This window comes from Schistosoma haematobium, chromosome 4, assembly GCF_000699445.3.
Source record: "Schistosoma haematobium chromosome 4, whole genome shotgun sequence".
NCBI lineage: Eukaryota > Metazoa > Platyhelminthes > Trematoda > Strigeidida > Schistosomatidae > Schistosoma > Schistosoma haematobium.
The window spans coordinates 40,218,575-40,240,269 of record NC_067199.1 but is presented as its reverse complement, the minus strand read 5'-3'; the positions used below and the strand labels follow the sequence as shown (position 1 = coordinate 40,240,269).

The following is a 21,695-nucleotide window of genomic DNA, read 5'->3' as shown; positions in this document are numbered from 1 at the left end:
TTACGCCGTATTTTCTTTAGATGTCGATATAGTAAATCAAATTTCTCTTGCTTAATTATGCGCACAATATATTATCTTAACACTATGTCTCTTACACAGTCAGTCAGCTACAACTTAGGATTAGGCACATATGTGCATCGGTCCAAGTTTCCATACCGCATTAGCACAACAGGATGAACACCGGATTCATATAAGTAGTTAATTTAGTGGTGGTAATATATAGAAGAAAGATTGCATATAAGGATATAGTACATGAAGCAGGAACTAGTTCGTAGAAAGAAAGATGTGAAGCGATCTTAATCTAATAGTTTAAGGGAAGACAAAGAGTGTATAAACCTAAGCCATTGTGATCGATTCTGAGCCATGTCATCCACAGTCTCCAACAGTTGGCTGCAATATTCACGCGGTCCCCAACCAAGTAGTCTGCATCTACCAGCATGGCTCAGACCACAAGTTGGTGACTTCAAGCACTAATGCCACGTTCTCGTTTGGTCGACCCTAACTTTCTTTCAACCATCCCCTACACTAGTCAGCATTGGGTGTCGTGGTAATCGGTGTTCAGGCGTACACAACACGTGGCCCAACTATCTCGATCGATAAAGATTCACAACCTCATCAAATGATTTACCATCATTCCTTAATACTCTGCGTCTAACCTCATCATTACTTACCCGGTGATCTCAGCAAATGCGAGCAATATTTCCAAGACATCTGTGGCCAAATACTAGTAACTTACGAATATCTTCTACTCTTAGTGGTCACGTTTAGCAGCCACAAAGTAAAACAGAGTGAACTGCCGCGCAGTATACTCGTCCCTTAATTGGTAGGTGGATATCTCACCTTCGCCATAGGTGACATAAGTTGACAAAAGCCAAACGAGCCTCCTACACACAAATGTAAATACCTACTTTAAACGTTGTTAACGTTGATTGGATGACCTATTCAGTATGTAAGATCCATTTTGAATGCTTTGTGTGTTTGTGAAAATCCCTCCATGTATATACTTGCACTTTGTTCCTATTGATCCTCTTAGTTGTACATTGTTAACTTTTTGACTACATTTGAATTGTTAATATTTGTATTTTATTATAGTTTTCGTTTTTACTACACCTTCACCAATTCCCCATGTTTCTTCCCGAACTGCACTTATGTTGTTTTACTTTATACTAAGTCTGGGCGGCAGGCATTTTGGTTTATCCCTGCTTTTGATTGCTTGACCTGTGTTGACTGGAATTGTGCATTTTGGTTGTGAATTGAAGCACTCTTCCAGAATTGAAAACACTCTGTGTTATAGAGCGACCAATTATTACCTTTTGAACGAATCTGTACGTGATCTATCCAGACAGGATAGAATAACATTTATTTGTGGTGATTGGTAATTTTCTTGCATCCTTTATCAACTTTCTTATTTATTGTAGTTTAGATTTGATCAATTGAACAATTATTGGTTGGATAGCTGAGTGGTTATATTTGTTTAGGTAATAATGTACACTTAAATTTATGATAAATTATAGAACCGTCATCTTACCCAATTACTTTGTTTTGGTTTCAATCTGGCGAGGGCGCGTATCTAACTCATCCAGACAGCTGTCCTTCACTCCAAACCGTAGTTTGGATCTTACACAGTATATAGTGAACCGGAGAACCATGTACCTATTTGTATCCGATAATTTTGATGTTCGATTACGTTTCTTTGGAAAAGCTTGGACCAGATTGCCGAGCAAAATGTTAGATTTACTTCAAATTCGTTCGCTTAGATTCTACAAATACATCCTTCCTCTTTAATGCCTCACATCAACTCGGCACCCAATACTGTGAAACCATTCGAACAAATTTAGTCGAAAGTCCTTATATATCATAACTATATTGTTTACAGTTGCTGGAGTCTAGTTAACTATTGGATGTTGCTGTGGTTTTGACAAATCTTCCGTCCCCAGCTTACCTAATATTCCAATTTGTATCGGCTGCCATTTAAGACAGCCGTTTTATTAATTGACTGAATTTGGTTTAGTTGTATGATTCCATTCTAGGTGGAATATACATTTAATTTGTTAACTGTTATATAAGTATATTGTTTTGAACAGGAAGCAGCTCACGTTGGAGCTACTCAGTCGAGAATAACCCTACCCTTCTTGAGTTAAAACATTATTATTGTGTTGACGAGATTCTCTTTATTTCCCCCCAAGTTATTGCTACCGATCATCATTGTTTTGTGGAATAATTGTCCACTTTGATATTAGTACGTTTATCTTCACCACTATAGTGATAGAACTAATCCCAAAATTGTAGATTTATCATGATGTGACTACCTTACCTTTGAAATTTTGCGTGGAATTCACATTTTGTCTATACTGACTCATTCCATCATGATAATCAGCAATACGATCGTTCGCACTTCTAATGAACACATCTAAGCGGGGGATAAAATAAGACATTTGATATGAGAAGGAATACGTTAAATAGTGACCACACCTGTCTGGCCGAGATATTACATCTCGATTTTGTTTACATGTCTACCGTTTACAACGCTCTTTAAGTATTATACATTGAATGTAAATCTTCTGAGTAATGATATGTTCAGGTTCAAAGATCTTGTGTTTAGGAACCAATAACACTACACTACCATCCCACCAGAACCAATGTGACGTTGGTTTGAGAACAAAAACAGTGAGAATAATAGGAATCCTCTGGTATCGATAAACTGAAAGATAAATTAAAAGGGAAGCAACAGAAACTGATCGGGAAATACATATGATGATTTCAAAGTGTTTGGCTTTGAAAATCATGAGGTTGAAAACCAACAGTACTACAGTTTAATTACTTACTGTTTGCAATTTATCTTGTAAGATTGTTATTGTAACAGGAACTGCATAAGCTGCTCAAACAAAGTCTGTTTCATTCGCAATTATGCATATGCATTCAGCACTATTAATATACATTCCCTTATGCAACTTCCCACGTTTACATGCAGATTTCTTCGTACATAATATACATTTTTGAGTTACTCAACTGGGTTTCGTGTCTTTTGTGTTATCTGAAATTCATTATTTTATAGTTCAGGATTAATAGAATTATTGTGTTTCAATCAAAAATCAGAAATACTTATATGACTTAAGTTTCATCAGCACAGTCAATTTAATTCTTCATTTTTTTGGCGATCATTGGGACTTTATATACCGTCAGAAATTTCTATGTCTATTCTATTTGGGCCAATATTTTGGTCCCGTGAATAAACAGAATTCTGAATTAAGCTGCATATATATATATATATATATGACACTGAAAAATATGGTGTAATTCCGTTATTAACTGGACAGCTATTCGGAAATAATTGCGACACATTTGCAACGGGATTTACAGTACATGCAGAAGGAAGTGGCTCACTAGACTGTGAATGAGGCTAAGGTACCGAACTTCCAAGTGTTGGTTGTCTTCGTAGAAAAAAGAGCAAAGGTCATCTAGGTCTGGGTTAGTATGCCTGCACACAACTAGAAGAATGAAATAAAGGGCCAATTAGGTCAGCTTTATTGAAGGACGCAGCCCAGGGTAGTTAGTCATAGGACACACAACACAGCTAAGTCTGTATGCAATGGATTTTTTAAACTCGGTCACAAAGCAAGATATTGTGTGAAGTTGTTGAAGATGAATGGTGAATTAAAATAACGCTGAATGCCAGCCAAACCAACAATCATGGTGGAGCGATCCTAATATTAGAAGATTGATCACAAGATGTTGAGTCATCAGCCGAGTTTTACTAAGGCAAAGGAAAACCATCATGGACTGATCAGTCCAACCCATTGAGCTGATTGACGCCGTCTATCACCGTAAATATCAGTTAGTTCCATCAATTCAGAAGAGGAAGGATCAAACTTTCCAAAAGTAACAAACGTTTGTTGGGCCAGTGAAATATCACTGAGCTCAAGCCAGATCATCAGGCAGTCGGGTCACTGAATGTCGAACGGTTCATTGGTCTCTGTCAAGGTCAAGGACAATCAACGCCATGGACTAGTCCGTGCGGTGATGGCCTCAACTTCTCCCTCGTTCCTACTTGTAGTAATACGTTTCTGTAACAACGTCCTTTGTGTTATACGGTTTTCAAAGCAACCATAGTACCTTGATACAATCAAGGAGTAATCCGTGTGAGATGCTGACTGCGAGGTGTGACTTTGAGGTTTGCTCTTGGTCACAACATTTCTACCTAACTCGGTTAGATTCTTTAATCATTCAACATAGATAATCTATGTTAGTGATCTACATGTTTCTAACAAAAAAGGAACCTGGTTTGTATCTAATAGATCTAGATATTTCTACCGATCAAACAGTAACAATAAAAAAACGCGGTCACTCAATTTGTTAGCCCTCGAAGTCTAATGATAGAATAAAATGAAGACAGTCAGTGAGAAGTTATATAATATCAAGTAAAAGGATCAGTAATCTAAATTTATATGCCAACAGAGTGACAATTGTCGTACGAGAAATTAAAAAGCTTACAAATAGAGGTACCACACCTTACGTATGAGGGCAAGTATGACTTTTGTACTGATGGATAATTCTCCTGTACATTAATGTGCACCTAACTGATATTACAAATAAAATATTATCGATTATACTACAATTTTTCTCGTTATCTATTTGCGACGATTAAATATATTGAGTTCGACTGCTTCAGATTATCACAGTAAACCAAAGTGTTAATATTACATGAAATACTATATGAATTCAACAAAAAATACGAAAACGTTTCATAACAAGAAAAACATTTAAATATTCACAGGAAAAAACACATATTGCGAGATTCTTTTACATATTCTCGCAGAACCATACAAAATGAATCCTACACCTGAGTCTAAAATCCCTCCATGTACCACAGTATCACCCTAGATACATTCCGTAATAACTACCCAAGATGACTAGACAAAGCCGACAAGGTTTCTAGGACATCGAATTCAACTACAGTGGATGGGAAGTACTTTCTGGGAAATACAGGTGAGCGAATCTATGACACTAGTCGTCTCAACATATGTATATGTGTAAGATCAGGCATTTATTGCTATCAAAATCTCAATGGTCCAATGATTATCATTTCTTGTCCCCTGAAAGACTTGTGGTTATGCATAGCACATAACCGCCCTTCTCTCTCGGAAGCTGTTTCGTGGAACGGCAATTTCGTAGCCATTCGAATTCAAATCAAATTGAATAAATGCATAAGGATATATGAATAGTGATTGCATCATTTGAGTTTTAAAACGACTTGTCCTCTTGCTGTTTAACTGCATTAAGTTGTTGGCACGATCATACCTGTGCGGTGGAAATAGCGCTCAAGTTGTTTCTGAGTTTGACGCAGACCAGACTATTGTCTGATTCTATTCACGTGGATATGTTCTTTTTATTTCACGGTATCAAAGAGTGAATTTTCCAGAGGGGAAAATCAAGTTCTTCGTGAACTGAACTCACTAGACGGTATACGGAACTGTATTTTGTCACTTCTAGCCGCGTTATTCAATTTGGGGATATAATTCTCTGTGCTGTCACTCATCGTTCTTCCATTTGAGTTACTAAGTGGTTGCTGTTTGTCTATTAATTTAGGTTCCTTCCCATTTCTAATGAACGATCCTAGTATATCCCACACCTCGAGCGCTAGCGCCCGAACTGGAGCAAGATTGACTAATTTCGGCGAAACCTCTAAAGTTCCTTTAAGGAATTTCGGGAAAATGCAACTAATGAACCTAGAATCCGCCCAAAATTTTTGGGAGTTGTGATTTTCCCTTAATGAGGCGTTGCTGCATTGCAAAGTTAACAAAAGTCAAGTATATTTAGCTTGAGAAATTATGAAATTCGGAAGAATTTATTAGTTAGGAATTGTGGACGCATAATAAAAGTCAATTATCAGTTCATAAAAGTTTTCAGGGTGGGGCTATAATTTATGGACGACCTTTGGGCGACGCTAAAATAGCCTTGAGGATGTCCACCTACTGACTATGGCTCAATAACGGTTTTAAACCAGTCTGAAGGATAAGGATTGTAATTTGCAGTTGGTGGTTAGGGATAGTGATTAGATTGAGGGTTTTCACAACGAACTGACATCAGCTAAAATGTTAAGACGCTATTTAGCCAAATGTATAGCTTCGCGCCGAAATCCAAGACCTGTTATTGTAAATCGGATTGGTTCGTCCATAAATTATAGTCTCGCCGTTTTCAGTTATGCAGTTCTACTGTTGTAGATTTTACAGAACTAGTGATTTTCTTTCTATAGTCATGAACAGTCCACTGGGAATTATTTGCCTGGTCGATTTGTCGTAACACTGTCAGGACTGGTCTGCACCATCACCCAGATTGGCTATACATCATGAATGAGCGTTAGATACGTCATGTTTCTTAGGTCTCACCAGTCCTGGCAAGGGATTGGTTCCCGATTAAATATCAAGGGGTTTACACGGCAGGAATATGGCTGTGGAACATGGTCGACAAGAGTTAAACACAGACGTAGCGTTCGTGCTTCTGATGTTGAGCGTCTCGAAAACACTGTTCAGGTGTTACAGGACGACCAGGTAAGCAACGTTGAGGTCATACGCAGGGTACTAGGGAAGATGGAAAATCACCTGATGAGGCTATGTATGTTCACCGGTTGAGATGTTGCCGGCATGTGTTACGTGTAACCAACCAATACCGACCTCGTCATGCAATTTTGGTAAACTTAGAAAAACACAAGGAACAGCTAAACAATGGCCTGAGGTCAGTTCACTATGTCTCTGACTGTTGGTCTGAGCTATGTTTGTAAACTACCTAGTTGGCATCCGCACAATAATGCCAAACACTGGTTATAGATGATGAGTGATATGGTTCAGATGCAGGTGTTGTATGCTAGTATTTCTTCACACACCTCTTCACCGATTTTTTTAAAACCACAATCTCAATGTTTATTACGACTAGACCATTGAGGAAAAGACAAAGTAGGGCTACAAGACTGTGTGCATAGAGATAGCGATATGTTTTAGAATCCTCAGCCATAAGTATTCCTATTATTCAGTGAATTGGTAATGGTGTGGTTTGCTTTAAAGTCCGCATTTTACAAAAGCATTTTAATTAACGAACTGTGAATCAGTTCGTCCTGGTTTATTTCACGCTGCGAAATGTGACCATTAACGGTAGAGGATACTCGTAAGTTACTAGTACTTGATCACAGATGTCTTGGAAACATTGCTCGAATCACCGGGTAAGCTATAGTGAGGCTAGACGCAGAGAATGATGGTAAGTCAGTTGATGAGGCTGTGAATCTTCATTGACTGAGATGATCGGGCCACGTATTACGCATGTTCAACCACCGATTACCACGGCACGCAATGCTGACCAGTGTTGGGTGCGGACGGAACAAAGTTAAGGGCGGCTAAACTGAAACGTGGCATCAGTCTTTGAAGTCACTAACTTCTGGTCTGAGCCATGTTGGTAGATGCAGATTACTTGATCGGGGTCCGCACGACTATCGTAAGTAGTATATATATATAAGCATTGAAGTAACTGCTTCTATGAATTTGGTGTTCATCTTGTTGTGCTAATGAGGTATGGCAACTTGGTCTGATGTATATATGTGCCTGGTCCTACCGACTGACCGTTATGAGCATTATCCTTTTTCACCGATTCGGAATCATTTTCCCGCTAGTTATATCTTGGATGGAAATATAAGTCTTATTATGAGGCTCTTTATGTGATGTAATAGAAAGTCATTTGCTTTTAAATGAGCCTGAAATTCGTTCTCTGGACTCCAGTCGCTTTGGTTCTACACTACAGTGATACCTGTTATCTCCTGTCTTTTGAAATTGCTGTCTTGGCTGAATGAGTTACTGGTTCCGAAATTATTTTTCCCTTCATGCATTTATCGTAAAGTCACCAATTACAAACTTTTAGAAGCTAGAGGCTCGGTCTTGTGTTTGACATTCAACCATTTCCATTTTGATACTGTTTCGAGTCGTTTAATAGCTCCTCCGTAGCTCGCGCATTTTACTATTGCTATCATCAGCCATCTTGTTACTTGGCATTCTCATTTCCTCATTGTTATGTCGGTAATTGTCTTAATATTATGCAAATGGGATTTATGGAGAGAAGAATGGACATACACAGATGTACTTAAATATACGTACAGACCCCTGTATATTCTCCCTTTAACGCGAAAGATATGGAAACCGAGGGATTCCTATACGTGTTATGGAGTCATCAGCTTACACTAAGTAACTTTTTTTCCACGTCTCTCACTCCTCCCTTCTCTAAAGTAAACTATCACCATCAAATGTGCGCAAACGTTTCATTAAAGTCTACCTTACTAAAGAGCTTGCACTTTGCTTGATTTAACGTGCATTCAAGTCTATGAAATTGAACTGTTTGTTGACTGTGCATTCAGATTTATTCAGCTAAGTCATAAATCCAGCATTATGTTGTTTATATATCCGTACATAGAAATATATCGAATTGACGTTATGTTTACTGTCGACATGCCTTATCCCAGAAATATCTTAGCTGTAGTGGCGTTTTCTTTGTGAAATATTTTTGTTTGATATAAATTTAGAAAACGGACTAAGCTGGATAAAGCCTTAGCAATTTATTGGTTAGTCCTTTCATATAACGTCCACTAGGATTAAAGGTTCACAAACAGAATGATCAAAAGGTAAGGTTTTCAAGCGAAAGAACAGTGATTTCATTTGCTTTATAATCACTGTTTTTGCTTGAGATAAGTCCTGAGGAATATAGCATAAGTTTAAGTGAATCAAGCATTTGTAAAAGGAAAGATAACTGTCCAAAAGTGTTTTTTGGGTATATTCAAATAACTGTGGGGAATAATGAGTTGTTCGCATCAGATGATGAAAAACGTTGTTCTTAGCAGTTACTTCTTCAAACTTATTAATAAAATCATTCCGTTGAAACTGATAATTGTAACGTTTCATCTAGAAAGTAATATGCGGAGATCTGCAGCACCAAGTCGTACTAGTCAGTCTCAAGATCTGTCGATAAATTCCAACCTCGTAAAGACGGCTGAGTACAAGCCAGTTTCACACTGTTCCTCAAGTCCTAAAATGAACAATACGCCTACAAATTTTAATTTGTCTCATGCTACGAAATGTTCCAGGTATTTCGAGGCTGTATATGCTAAAGCATCGACTAAAAAGGTATGGCGAATATCGTTTACCAGTTTTGCTTGCATTTTAGCATAAAAAATGGGAAGGAGATGGTAAGCAGTCACCAGTCTTGTTTATCTCTACGTAATTTTTAGGTTTTGTAGAGGTTGAAGGTCGAATCATAAAGCTTATCAATGAAGATTTGAAAGTGTAAGTGCTACTTTTTTAATGAAGGTAAATTTACCGGTTATTTTCCAACTATAGAATAGCATCTGCTTCTGGTCATAAATTAGCTTTTTTAAATGAAATTGATATTGGTTCGGTTGTTCATATTGGGTCTTATGAAGCAGAGCTTATTTCACTGATAGAGAAGCCACAGTTAATTAATCTTTCCTCAAAATCAAATGATGGCACTGAGGCGTTACATGCACCGGGTAACTAGTCTATTGTATTGTATTTATTTTGTCCCTATTTCCAGCAAAAATTTCGACAAGCAAACCAAGCACAAATCTCAGTTTCTCACCAAAGGTACCGTTTACATAATATCTATTTCCGGAATAATTTTTATTTGAGTCCATTTTAACCTCAATCCTTTAATCTCTTAAAATCTTTCAAGGATAATAGTCTTTCGTATTTGATACCCTTAAGATCAACCTAGGAGACTAATAAGTGATTACACTGACGTTTCGTTCTGAAATACAGAAGTTGAAGGTACATCTGCAGTTGTATAAACTAATTTTTCTGCCTTAAAACCTTAGTTTGACGGATGGAGTTGCTGAGACCATCTAAACAAGGAAAATAACTTCAAGATATTACAAGAGAATTATTCGATAAACTTAAATACTAAGAGACATTGACATACGTTTACAAAGTGTTATGTTGTCTGAGATTGCATGTGGGCATTAGTTACTCACTAGTCATTTCTTTGTGTAAGTTCTTGTGACAGATTGCCGTATACTTACTTCTATCCGTTGATAAATCGTACTGTCCCATTTCAATTTAGATTTTCAAACAAAACAGAAAAACCGGTCGGATTCTGAATGGCATCTAGAATGAATGAGTCAAATGCTAATTTTCATAATAAACACATTTCAAAGTGGTTTGTTTTCCTGTTTTTGCTGCATCGAATTTGTTTCATTCCACCGTCTAGTTTCAGTCGTTAAGAAAATTTACCTGCTCTGTTTAAGGGAATATTGAACTAGAAAATAATTTGAGCCCGATAAACTTGAAGAAAAATATTTGGGGCAGAGATTGGTCGACTTTCATCACGAATATTATCGTTTCTTATCAAGTTTCATTTCTAATTACTGGAAACTAGTGTATTAATTATGATTTTTCTCATATTTACATAGTATTATTATCATAGGAAAAAGCCTGGTATGATAGGAGATCGAGAAATTTCCCACAAAATGTGAGCTAACAATATTGTAGGGAAAAGGACGTGAAAACTTAAAACTAGTCAGTAAAGAAATAAATGTAACAAAATAAATGTTTATTAAACAATACTGATATATTCTTAACGCAGCAAAGTTATATTTCACCTCATATAAATGCTTCCTCAATAACATTGCCTCTAAACGAATTGAGGGCAGCCTTCATGTATAGACAGATAATTTTCGACATAGAATACAAATGATAGTTTTCAAGGAATTGGCAGAAGTTGAATATTTGACCGACCAATCTATACCTAAACTAAGACCTGTTTGCAGAGTATTACAGAAATGAATATTCTAGACACGGCTGATAAGTTTTAAACTGATGATTGTTACAAGCATTTGTAAGCTCTTTAAAAATGAATACAACAGCAGCAAACCGTGACTAGTACATAGCAGAGATGTGGATGTTTGTGAGTATTTAATGAACATAATATTGACTAGTGTCTGGTGATCAGTTTTTTAAATATACTAGTTCTGGATGATAAGGACTAGTTATCTCTTTTTTAGTAATGCAATTAAATTGTACGATTCTCACTTTGGCTTTGTGTCTTACACATCCTAAATATTTTAGTTAATTTTCTAGCATTGATTTATAAATTGCACGTATATTTCCATATTATATCTCACGTTGTGTACAGCATAACCTCGATTTTGGTGTCTTGTAGACGAATTCCAAATCAAAACTGAATGAGTCCTGGGGTTCTTCAAACCATCTGGTTATGCCCAAGCCTCCTGCTAACTGCATTGTAAGAGTAGTAACTTAATTCTAAACCTCGTCATTTATTCACTTTTCTACTTATGACCGACCAAATGCAGGTCTTCATAATGTCAAACTATTATCTAATGTCACATGTTTTCAAGATTTTGATATAATTTAGTCTGATGGAAATTTAGGTATATGACTTATTATTTGTTTATTGAATTCTCAGTACCTTTCCTATTCACTTTGTATTGGTTGTTTGAATCTTCCGATTGATGTTTAGGACTGAAATTGATCAATCTCTCGTTGGCTGAATTAAATGAATTAAAACTTCACCCCGTTGCACAAGGTAGTGGCTATCTGAACTCAGTAGCTAAATGGATAACGCGATGGTGATTGTAGAAAACGGTACTGGGTTCGAGTCTCCTTAGTGAACATTAACTTTGAGATACATGTACATCCAGCTGACAAGTCCCAAACAGGACAAAACGTGCGTCCTAGATTCCAGTGCTAGCCACCATCCATCTCTGCTTATAATTTCCTATCAGGTTTTGATCATTTTAACACAGGATTACTGCCTATTAAATCCATTCTTTTGAATAATAATGATGACAAGTATAATTCTCGTATTTGAAGTCAGACGAATAATGATACTTATCGACTGACTTTAAGCCTCGAAGCCCCTTGAAAGTCGTAGCTCAGTAAAAAAATCTCTGTTGCGTCTGTTTACCGTCGCTATCAAGCCTCCAATCGATTGAAGCTAGGTTGGGTACCGGCTTAGTGGTTTAAATGTTAAACGCTTGGCACCAGAACTTAGTGTCATGCGTTCGATCTCCAGTGGTGGTCTCGTGGATGAACCCTGCTTAGGAGTTATATACTGGGAGGAGACAGCTATCCGATCTTTCTTTGTTTTTAATAGCTGTCTAACTAAGATTAGTTCTTTCTGTAAATTATGAACAGTAGATGTTGAAATTCATTAAAATATATTAATAAAATTGATAACTGTCGCTTGATTTTGTTGTTAATTGTTCAAAGTGGCTAAAAAGAAACCTAGTTTCATTGCACTGTTAAAAATAGTTGTTAATTCGATTCCATATCATGATCAGAAAGCCAGACAAATAATTGAGATACCTTTATACATACATTGCTCAATTGTATTTCGGTAAGAAGAGTATGAATATCAATTAATCAACTCGTTCTTTTTTGTATAGACTTTTCAAAGGTTGATCTCTCGTTAGTTTACTTAGTCTAAATGATTAAATTATTTGTTTGACATGGGTGCCTTTTAAGTTGTCTTTGTAGTGATATTAGACTCCTTAATGACATATATATTTGCTGAGCGTTTGACGTCGTCCACATCCCTTGCATCAAATCGCAACAAATATCCATGTAAACTCTAAGCTCATGACCAAATATCATGCACAGGTTATCAGTAGCGAATAAAAAAAATAATTCTATTACATAAAATCACAACAGCTAATATCAGTAGACTCTTTAAACTATGGAATAAATACTGATCGTAAATAAAATCGTTCTAATAAGCGTCATGTATCCCCATACATTCTACATTAGTGAAGTTTAAGATTAAAGTGGTTGTTTGTGAACTGCAGCCTTATTAGTCAGTATATATATATATATATATATATATATATATATATATATATATATATATATATAATATGAGTAAATGTATTGAACAGAGCAGCCAATAAACCAGTTGTTATATTAGCAGTAAAGACAGTGTTTATACAAAAATTTACTTTGATTGTTACTCATAGAGATTTAATATTCCCAGGTTCAATGTTAATCGTTGACTTAGTAGTCTACTTTATCCAGAGATTAATTCGTCGTTTTATTTAAAAAATAATTTTAGTGGTCTCAGAATCCCGACAACCTTCCTATTGTGGATGTAGTTTTAGAGTCGAAGTTTGCTTCACGTCTACAGCCACATCAATGTGAAGGTATTATTTTCTTGTATAAATGTTTAATGGGATTTCAACCGTATGTTGCTTTAAATGAATCTGATGCACAAATTACTTATGGATGTATTTTAGCGTGAGTTTTAACTTTTTTGGTCTAAGTTTTGACCCCACGACAAAGACAAGCTTTATCTGTATTTTTGTACTGACATAAGCATTTGTCGATCTTGTTCCATGCAGGAAAAATAACCTGTATTAGAGTATTAACATACTGTGCAAATCCATCATATTCTTGATAAATATTTCATACTAACTTAATCCCCTCAATGAAATATGTGTCCACTCATTATCCCCATTAAATTGGGATTGATAAATAGAGTTCCTCAAGTATACATTGGTAAGCAAAAACCATAATAACAGGCAATACCCGTTGCGAAATTCGTATCTAGTGTTGCTCACCATCTGCATGAATACTCTCAGCGTGTGAATTCATAAAAGTGACACAACTCTCAGCGAAAATATCAACAATCACTTTAATGGTCCATCAAATTGTTTTTCAAACCCATAGAACTACGTATTTTGAATTTTAACTATTGTTACTTAGTATCAATATTGCATACACATAACAATCTCAGCGTAAAAGTTATAAATGGGAACTTAACATTGTAGTACAATAAATCAATCTGCATAATTAGCCTCAACATAAAAAGTATAGTACCGTTTTATTGTACACAAATCGATGAGTGATTATTACTGGTTTATATCTTTATTATTGCCTTATTCTATAAAGATTTTTTGGTCTGTAAGGTACTGCTCTACTGTATTTATAACACAGAATGCATTTGGTAGTGTTTAATTAACTTGTATTAGACTATGTGAATGTATTTTCCTAACATTCTTAGGGCTATATTTATCCTGCTGTGCGCTACTTCTATCTTGACTACAACACATTACCTTCGTTTTTATATTCATTATGTAAATTAGAAGGTAACGTCATTCGTAATAAGTTTTTGTTAATTTATTAGGGATGAAATGGGTCTTGGTAAGACAGTTCAAGCTATTGCCACCATTTGGCTATTAATTAGACAAGGACCGTACGGAGGTAGACCGGTTATTCAACGTTGCCTTATTGTAACTCCAGGTACACTTGTTCAGGTAATTGGTCTATTTTTTTAAATACAACTTAATCTTACTAATTTTTTTGGCTTTTATCATATATTCTGCCTTTCCTCTCTTATTTACACCATGTTAGAATTGGCAAAAGGAATTCTCCAAATGGTTAGGTCGTGAACAGTTACCCGTGTATTGTGTAGATCAAAATCATTCTGTTAAAGTGAGTTTTTGCTTGATTATGTCCGATTATTCTGTTTTTCATTATTTGTAGAATAATTTGATAATTATTGAGAATCATGTAAACAGTATATGTAGAGCCAGTTGCTTAGCGGTTAAACGATCGGACTTTCAATAACTTATTTACATGTTTGATCCTTACTCTATCTACTTCGATTTGAGCAGCTGAGCAATATAATTAACACTTATGCTTAGTATGGTTCAAAAATCGAACACATGAACTGTAAATAAATTACTTAAACAGTTCGTATCTATATTTTTAATTTGATAACTTTGGTCTCTTTCTGGTCCTAAAGTCTCACGTTATGACAACGGGCCATTTTGTTTATATTTGACTGGAATGTCATCTGTAACGCATCCTAAAAGCAGTAATATTTTTACAACAACATAGAAAAGTTCTTTATAACCATTTGTAATTTTTCGTTGTCGATATTCAGGATCAATCTCTTACCATATCTGCATCGTGAGTTTGAGTCTCAGTGTACATGTCAAAACCACGATGCAGGTGCGTTCAGCTGACGAGTCGCAAACTGGACAAAACGCGCCTCCTGAATTTCGCTGCTAGTCAAAATCCATCTTCTTTATAAGGCTTGTGACAAAATCACTGTATCAAGGCGATTTGTATATATCACATCCACATATTCCAACAAGGATTGATCAAAATTTTGTTCTATGTATCAACAATGGGATAACTAAAGCCTGTACTAATGGTAATATAAACAACAGTTTTGTTAAATTTTTTCATTATTTTCCACCTTTCTTTATCGGCAACTGACTTTTTGTCTTATTTTTCTCCTTCAGAAATATCTAACAATGTCCAGTGATTCACCGCAGGTTATTCTTATGTCGTATGAAATGTTTCTACAGCATACTAGTGAAATCTATGAAATTTCCGACTTGGATATGGTTGTATGTGATGAAGGGCATAGATTAAAAAATTCCAATATCAATACAACTATGGTAGGTTGTTTGGATTTTGTTTATTGGTACACAGAATATGTAATATAACGATGGATCATTATATACGTATTTTAGTCGATAAATTATTCGTCAGTCTGTTATCGCATAGGCTTGCTTGTGCAGACTACTAGCAATAAACACTAGATCACGCTACTTGATTACGTGATCCTCACAATCACTCAATGAAACGACCGTTCGATCATGTTCGGGTCTCAAACACGCGGTTGTTGATGCAGGTACAAAGCACTGAGTTAACAGAATGAAATTTACATTATAAAATATTCTTTTATGCTAAATGTACCGAGGCATATCTTCCTTTAATTATTGACCAATCAAAGATTACTCTAATCAAACATACCAACAAAGTGCTATCAATTTCGGAGGAAATAGTCGGATAATTTAAAGTTGCTGGTGCATATTTTTTTAATGTTGTGATATTTGTAAAATCCTCAATAGATTGCCCATCATTCTTCCATCGTCATCAATTTTTACTTAGTTGAAATATATTTTCATTCTATATTCCTGTATTTTATAATTTAGGCACTTTGTCGACTACGTACGCGTAGATGTATACTGTTTACTAGGACCCACTACAAAAGAATACAAGATGGAATTGGTCGGCGGACTATCAAGCATCTTTCGAGAAAATCAAGCAACTCCTAACTTCTAATCTCTTATTGACACATTATGATCCTTCGCTACCGATAGTCGTTGCTTCAGATGCTTCTAACTATGGTGTGGGCGCAGTCGTCTCACATCGTTCCTAATGGGTTTGATAAAGCTATCTCCCGCGCTGCCAGATCTTTGATAACGACCGAAAGGAACTATAGTCAGATTGAGAAACAAGCCCTATCAAATATCTTTGCAGTGCAAAAGTTCCACAACATGATATATGATCGACATTTTATCCTAATAACAGACCACAAGCCAAGGAAGTCAAGAAAGGAAATCCTGTTCATACAGCTAACCAACTCCAACGATGGGAAACCACACTTCTGGGTTACGATTTCAAGATCAAGTATGGTTTGACCATAAAACTGCAAGTAGTGGCTTGTGGTCTGTTATTAGGGACGCTACGGACTGGACGTTACTTTCAGGCCGAGGCCTTCAGTTTTATTTTTCCAGGATTCTTACAGATCTGGATGGGTTTTTTTTCTTGGAATTATGGAAGATAACTCAATTCTTAACTATTAACATATAAACTGTGAATTTCATGCCATATGATAAGATCTGAGTTTGACTTATGGTATTTATGACCATATTTATACAATAATCAGTCAGCTACAACGTAGGACCAGGCACATATGTGCATCGGTCCAGGTTGCCATACCGCATCAGCACAACAAGATGAACACCGGATTCATAGCAGTGGTTAGGTCAAAGGTAGTAATATATAAGAGAAAGATTGCATATAGAGATATAGTACAAGAAGAAAGAAATGGTTCGTAGAAAGAAAGATATGAAGTGATTTTAATCTCTTAGTTTAAGGGAAGACAGGGAGTGTATACACCGACGCCATTGTGATCGATTCTGAGCCATGTCACCAAGAGTCTCCAACCATTGGTTACGATAGTCACGCGGACCCCAACCAAGTAGTCTGCGTCTACCAACATGGATCAGACTAGAAGTTAGTGACTTCAAGCACTGATGCCACGTTCTCGTTTGGCCGCCCCTAACTTTCTTCCAACCATTTCCGATACCGGATAGCATTGCACGTCGTGGTAATCGGTGTTCAGGCATACGTAACACGTGGCCCAACCATCTCAGTCGATGAAGATTCACAACCTCATCAACTGATTTACCATCATTCCCTAATACCCTGCGTCTAACCTCACTATTACTTACCCGGTGATCCCAGCAGACGCCAGCAATATTTCTAAGGCATCTGTGGTCAAATACTAATAGCTTACGAGTGTCTTCTACTCTTAATGGCCATGTTTCGCTGCCGTAAATTAAAACAGAACGGACTGCCGCGCAGTATACTCGTCCTTTTATTGATAGACGGATATCTCGCCTTCGCCATAGGTGACGTAAGTTGGCAAAAGCCAATCGAGCTTTTCGAATCCGTGCTGAGATTTCGTCCGATACCAACCCATTAGGGCTGATCAGACTTCCAAGATAAGTGAAGTTGTCGACGCGTTCGACTACTTCACTCCCTATCCTTAGTTCAGGTGTTAACGCAGACCAGTCCTGAAGCAATAACTTGCATTTAGAGGGAGAGAAGCGCATTCCAAACATTCTGGCATTGTTGCTCAGTGCTACCAGAAGACTCTGCATTTTGTCAGCGTCTTCACCAAACAGGACTATATCATCTGCGTATTCTAAGTCGATAAGTGGACCTCCTGGAAGGAGATCAATACCCAAGAATTCAGTAGACGAGAATGTTATTTCCATCAATAAGTCTATGATGAAGTTAAACAAAAATGGAGAAAGTGGACAGCCTTGACGGACACCACTTGAGGTTGCAAAAGTAGATGACAGTTCGCCATAAGCTCTGACTCGACTAGTAGTGTTCGAGTAAAGAGCCTTTACAAGGTTTATGTACTTCTGAGGTACGCCTTTCAATGACAGACACTGCCACAGAGTTTCGCGGTCTACCGAGTCAAATGCTGCTTTTAAGTCTAGAAAGACCACCATTGTCGGACGCCGATAAGTATGCCTGTGTTCTAGAATCTGACGAATGGTGAATATGTGGTCGATGCAGCCACGACCAGGTCTGAAGCCAGCCTGATTTTCTCGTGTTTGCAGTTCACGAGTCTTAGTTAGGCGTCTGATAATTATCGAAGCTAGTATTTTAGATATTAAATTAGTTGAACTAATCCCTCTGTGGTTGTCACAGGCTGATTTTGACCCTTTCTTATATATTGGGACGATAAGTGATTGTGACCAGTTAGATGGGATAACGTCTAACTCCCAGATCTTAGCTAAAATATTAGTCAACCTAATCGCTAAAATTGGACCACCATCCTTAAAGACCTCTGGAGCCAGTCCATCTGGACCAGCTGCCCTTCCTCGTTTCAGATTAACTATAGCCTTTTGAACTTCAGCAAGAGTCGGGGGACCTACTTCAATGTCCCATTCACACTGTCTGGGAATGGAGGGTAGTTGTAGAGTAGCTGAAGGCCAGCTGAACTGTTCTCTGAAATGTTCCGCCCATCGTTCTGAACGTCTGGACTGGGAGCAGATGAGAGTATCGTCTTTTTCCGATATAATCTCACTTACACTTGACTTATTTATTCCAGTTTCTTTTATTAGTCTGTAAAGCTGTCTTGTGTTCCCTATAGTCGCCGCCTTTTCCATCTCTTTTGCTTTCATTGCCCACCACTGCTCATGGTCGTTTCTTAGACTTTTTCTTAACCTAGATCTGATTTGTTGTCGCTCTTCCTCATGTTCGGAACCTGATGGGACGAGTTTGCGAGAATCCATCAGTGTGATAGACTTTGAAGAAATCCACTGGTTCTTTGTAACTCTGTGGTTTAAGTCGCTAATAGATGTCACTGCTGTTTCCACAGCTGCTTGTATATCTTTCCAAGCAACATCTGGGTCAGCCTCGTCTTCAGAACTACCTAATCGTGACCTCAGTTGTTCCTGGAACCTACTTTTGGTTTCTTCGCTACTCAGTTTGGTTCTAATGGGTCTTTTTACTGTGGCTTTTTTGCGTCCAGTGAGGCGCAAGCAGATGCGTGCCCGTATTAGGGCGTGGTCGGAGTCCAAGCAGGTACTCCAGAATGAGCGACAATCTTCTACCGACCCTCTCCAACGATGACTGATGGCAATATGGTCTATTTGAGTCCATCGTTGGCTTGGTGCAGGCGGTCGCCACGTTAGACGATGTCTCTCCTTATGCTTAAAATTTGTGTTTGCTAAAAATAAGCGATTGTCTGAGCATAGTTGCAGCAGACGATCACCATTATCTGTTCGCTGTGCCGGAATACTAAAATATCCACCTAAATGCCTTTCTGTTTGGTTTAAGCTACCTATCTGAGCATTAAAGTCACCTGCAACGAGTACTATGTCTGAACGTTTAGCTTTCTGAAGAAGTTCAGAAAGCTTTCTGTAAAATTCATCTTTCACATCGTCTGAGCTGCAGTCAGTGGGAGCGTAGACAGAAACGACGAGAAGGCAACGACGTGTATCCCTATCCTTCCGAGTTCTTACGGAGCCGTTTAGCCGAACACCACATAGACGACTGTTGACGGGGATCCACTCTAGCAATGCTTGTTCCGCCCTCATGCTTAGTGCTATGCCTACACCTGCCAGTCCACGAGAACTGGCCATCGGGTCACCAGATACACGTAGGGTGTATCTTGTTGGCTCTCCGTTTTGCCGAGGTGAGGTCAAGTGAATGACCACACTGGAATCCTGTATGCGTGTTTCGGAGACACAGCATACATCAATGGAAAGAGACTCTAGGGTTTTAGCCAAAGAAGCCTGCTGACTGATTTGACATAGAGTGCGTACGTTGAAAGCTCCAATGTGTAGTTTGGAGCGAGGTTTCAGTAGACCTGGGACAGAGTTTTGAGCACTAGAATCGTTGGCTATGGTGACACTTGAGGAGGAAGCCGAAGGAGGAAGTTTAGGGTTGAAAGTCGATGTAGGAGGAAAGATAGGAATTGAAGAGGAAGGTTGATTATGAATACGGTGGTCTTGGGTGCTGTTAGAGGTATGAGGGCGGTTATCACTTCCCGGTTGCCCACACCGTGGAAGGGTTGTTCTGGAGGTACCTGAAAAGGAAATTGGATTAGAGGCGGTCTCAGTGACCTGAGAGCGTGACCGCAGTGCCCAAGGGACAACTGCTTGAGGCCGGTCGCGCACGGCCTTTTCGTGGGAGGTTTTTGACGTGTTAGCTCCGTTCTTCAAAGGGCCTTACCGCCGGAGACGGAAATCCGTGAGGTAAGGTGAGGTGCGCATTTTTAGGGTCGACCTTTTCTAACCCCACCCCTCCTTGTGGGAAGGCAGCATCGCTGTCATGCTGGTTGTCTGAAGGAAACACTTTACTGCTGTCACACCTCTAAACAGTCAGCAGTACGACTTCGCCTCCGGACCCTGGGTTTGTTGCTTTTAGTCTTACCGCTCTTCAACCGACCTGTCTGACATGGTAGGACCTTGAGGAACGGTTGTTCCAGCCAGTATAGCTCGGTTGCTTCATTACGATAGGCAAGCCCGACCACCACGTCAAGGTAGCAACAACGGTCGGGTTATACAATAATTCATAATCATATAATTACATATATTCAGTTTGGCTATATGATCAAACTATGCTCTGTCATTTTGAAACCATATATAATCGTATTTGACGAAGATTTGCATTTCATATCTGTATTCTATTCCTTAAGGAATATATGGTTATATCTTATTTGGATGCTTTAACCCACGTACTTTATGAATCTACAGGATCTATTCAAACCTCTACCTAATATCAAGAAATATATATAACCGTGTATGTTAAAGGACTGTATTCACTATTTTATGAACTATCATTTAAATCGTATTTGGGTACTATAAATCATTTAATTTCCGAAATTACCTGTCCAATTCGGTGAGTCTGTCATAGTTTTTTTTGACAGTATTTTTTTTTCCAAAAAGCTACTTCATATATTTGTTCATGAAGCAGTATAATAATCTTAGACGGTAATAATCTTTTAAACTACTTATCTCTGCACCTCCCAATTTTTACTAATACGGACTTTCAGTTTATATATGTATCACATACCGTAATCACTTTGATTGTTTGATACTAATTATCGACATTTCTAAATTACTTTACCATATAAGGCTATCTTTCGTGTCATATATATGTTAAGATTTATACAACTTGCTCCTTTATATTCTATTTTGCCTCCACACAGTTACTGACATAAATACTTCATCTCCACTACTATCTTCCTGCCATTGTCATCTTTTGTTTTTGACACCACTAATCCTCACGATACATTCACTCTTGGTTAAAACATAGATTTTGATTTTTAGACTAACTTGAGCCCTCGGAATTGATTTTTTTTCATTCCTTTCTATTTGCAACATTCTGTTCAATCCACTTGCTATACGTCACTTTCTTATCATGCCACAAAGAAAATGAAGACCCCTGCTTCTAGGCGTCCAGCTAAACGTAGGAAAACGACACAATTTAACACCACTACTGACATGATTTCCGACAGTTTCAACGAGACGAGCCACTCCGTTCATCCGGAAGCAGACAAGCTTTTACCAGTTGTCTCCATTCCAG

At 37.7% G+C, this 21,695-nt stretch overlaps 1 protein-coding gene across 2 annotated transcripts; it reads left to right on the top strand.

The window, feature by feature from the left end:
- Nucleotides 1–8,937: 8,937 nt before the first annotated feature.
- On the top strand, nucleotides 8,938–21,324 carry RAD54B_1 (DNA repair and recombination protein rad54b). Of its 2 annotated transcripts, XM_051208240.1 has the most exons (10): nucleotides 8,938–9,155; nucleotides 9,196–9,217; nucleotides 9,260–9,314; nucleotides 9,369–9,538; nucleotides 9,583–11,286; nucleotides 13,114–13,295; nucleotides 14,185–14,314; nucleotides 14,412–14,492; nucleotides 15,311–15,469; nucleotides 16,010–16,214. In XM_051208240.1, exons 5-10 carry the CDS (start codon nucleotides 11,260–11,262, stop codon nucleotides 16,130–16,132), a joined length of 702 nt encoding a protein of 233 aa, XP_051066996.1. In that variant the 5' UTR covers nucleotides 8,938–9,155; nucleotides 9,196–9,217; nucleotides 9,260–9,314; nucleotides 9,369–9,538; nucleotides 9,583–11,259; the 3' UTR covers nucleotides 16,133–16,214. The 2 variants fall into 2 exon arrangements, with proteins under 2 accessions (XP_051066996.1, XP_051066995.1); XM_051208239.1 differs by lacking the exons at nucleotides 8,938–9,155; nucleotides 9,196–9,217; nucleotides 9,260–9,314; ... (1 more) ...; nucleotides 9,583–11,286; nucleotides 16,010–16,214 and adding exons at nucleotides 14,947–15,219; nucleotides 20,806–21,324 and having other exon boundaries at nucleotides 12,927–13,295.
- The last annotated feature ends 371 nt before the right edge of the window (nucleotides 21,325–21,695 follow it).

What these genes read in the sequence shown, in the direction of transcription:
- RAD54B_1 (XM_051208240.1), top strand. Translation starts at nt 11,260, where the DNA reads ATGCCCAAGCCTCCTGCTAACTGCATT. An exon ending in AGCCTCCTGCTAACTGCATT is followed by an intron (nt 11,287 to 13,113) that starts GTAAGAGTAGTA and finishes AAATAATTTTAG; the next exon opens with TGGTCTCAGAATCCCGACAA. An exon ending in CTCCAGGTACACTTGTTCAG is followed by an intron (nt 14,315 to 14,411) that starts GTAATTGGTCTA and finishes ACACCATGTTAG; the next exon opens with AATTGGCAAAAGGAATTCTC.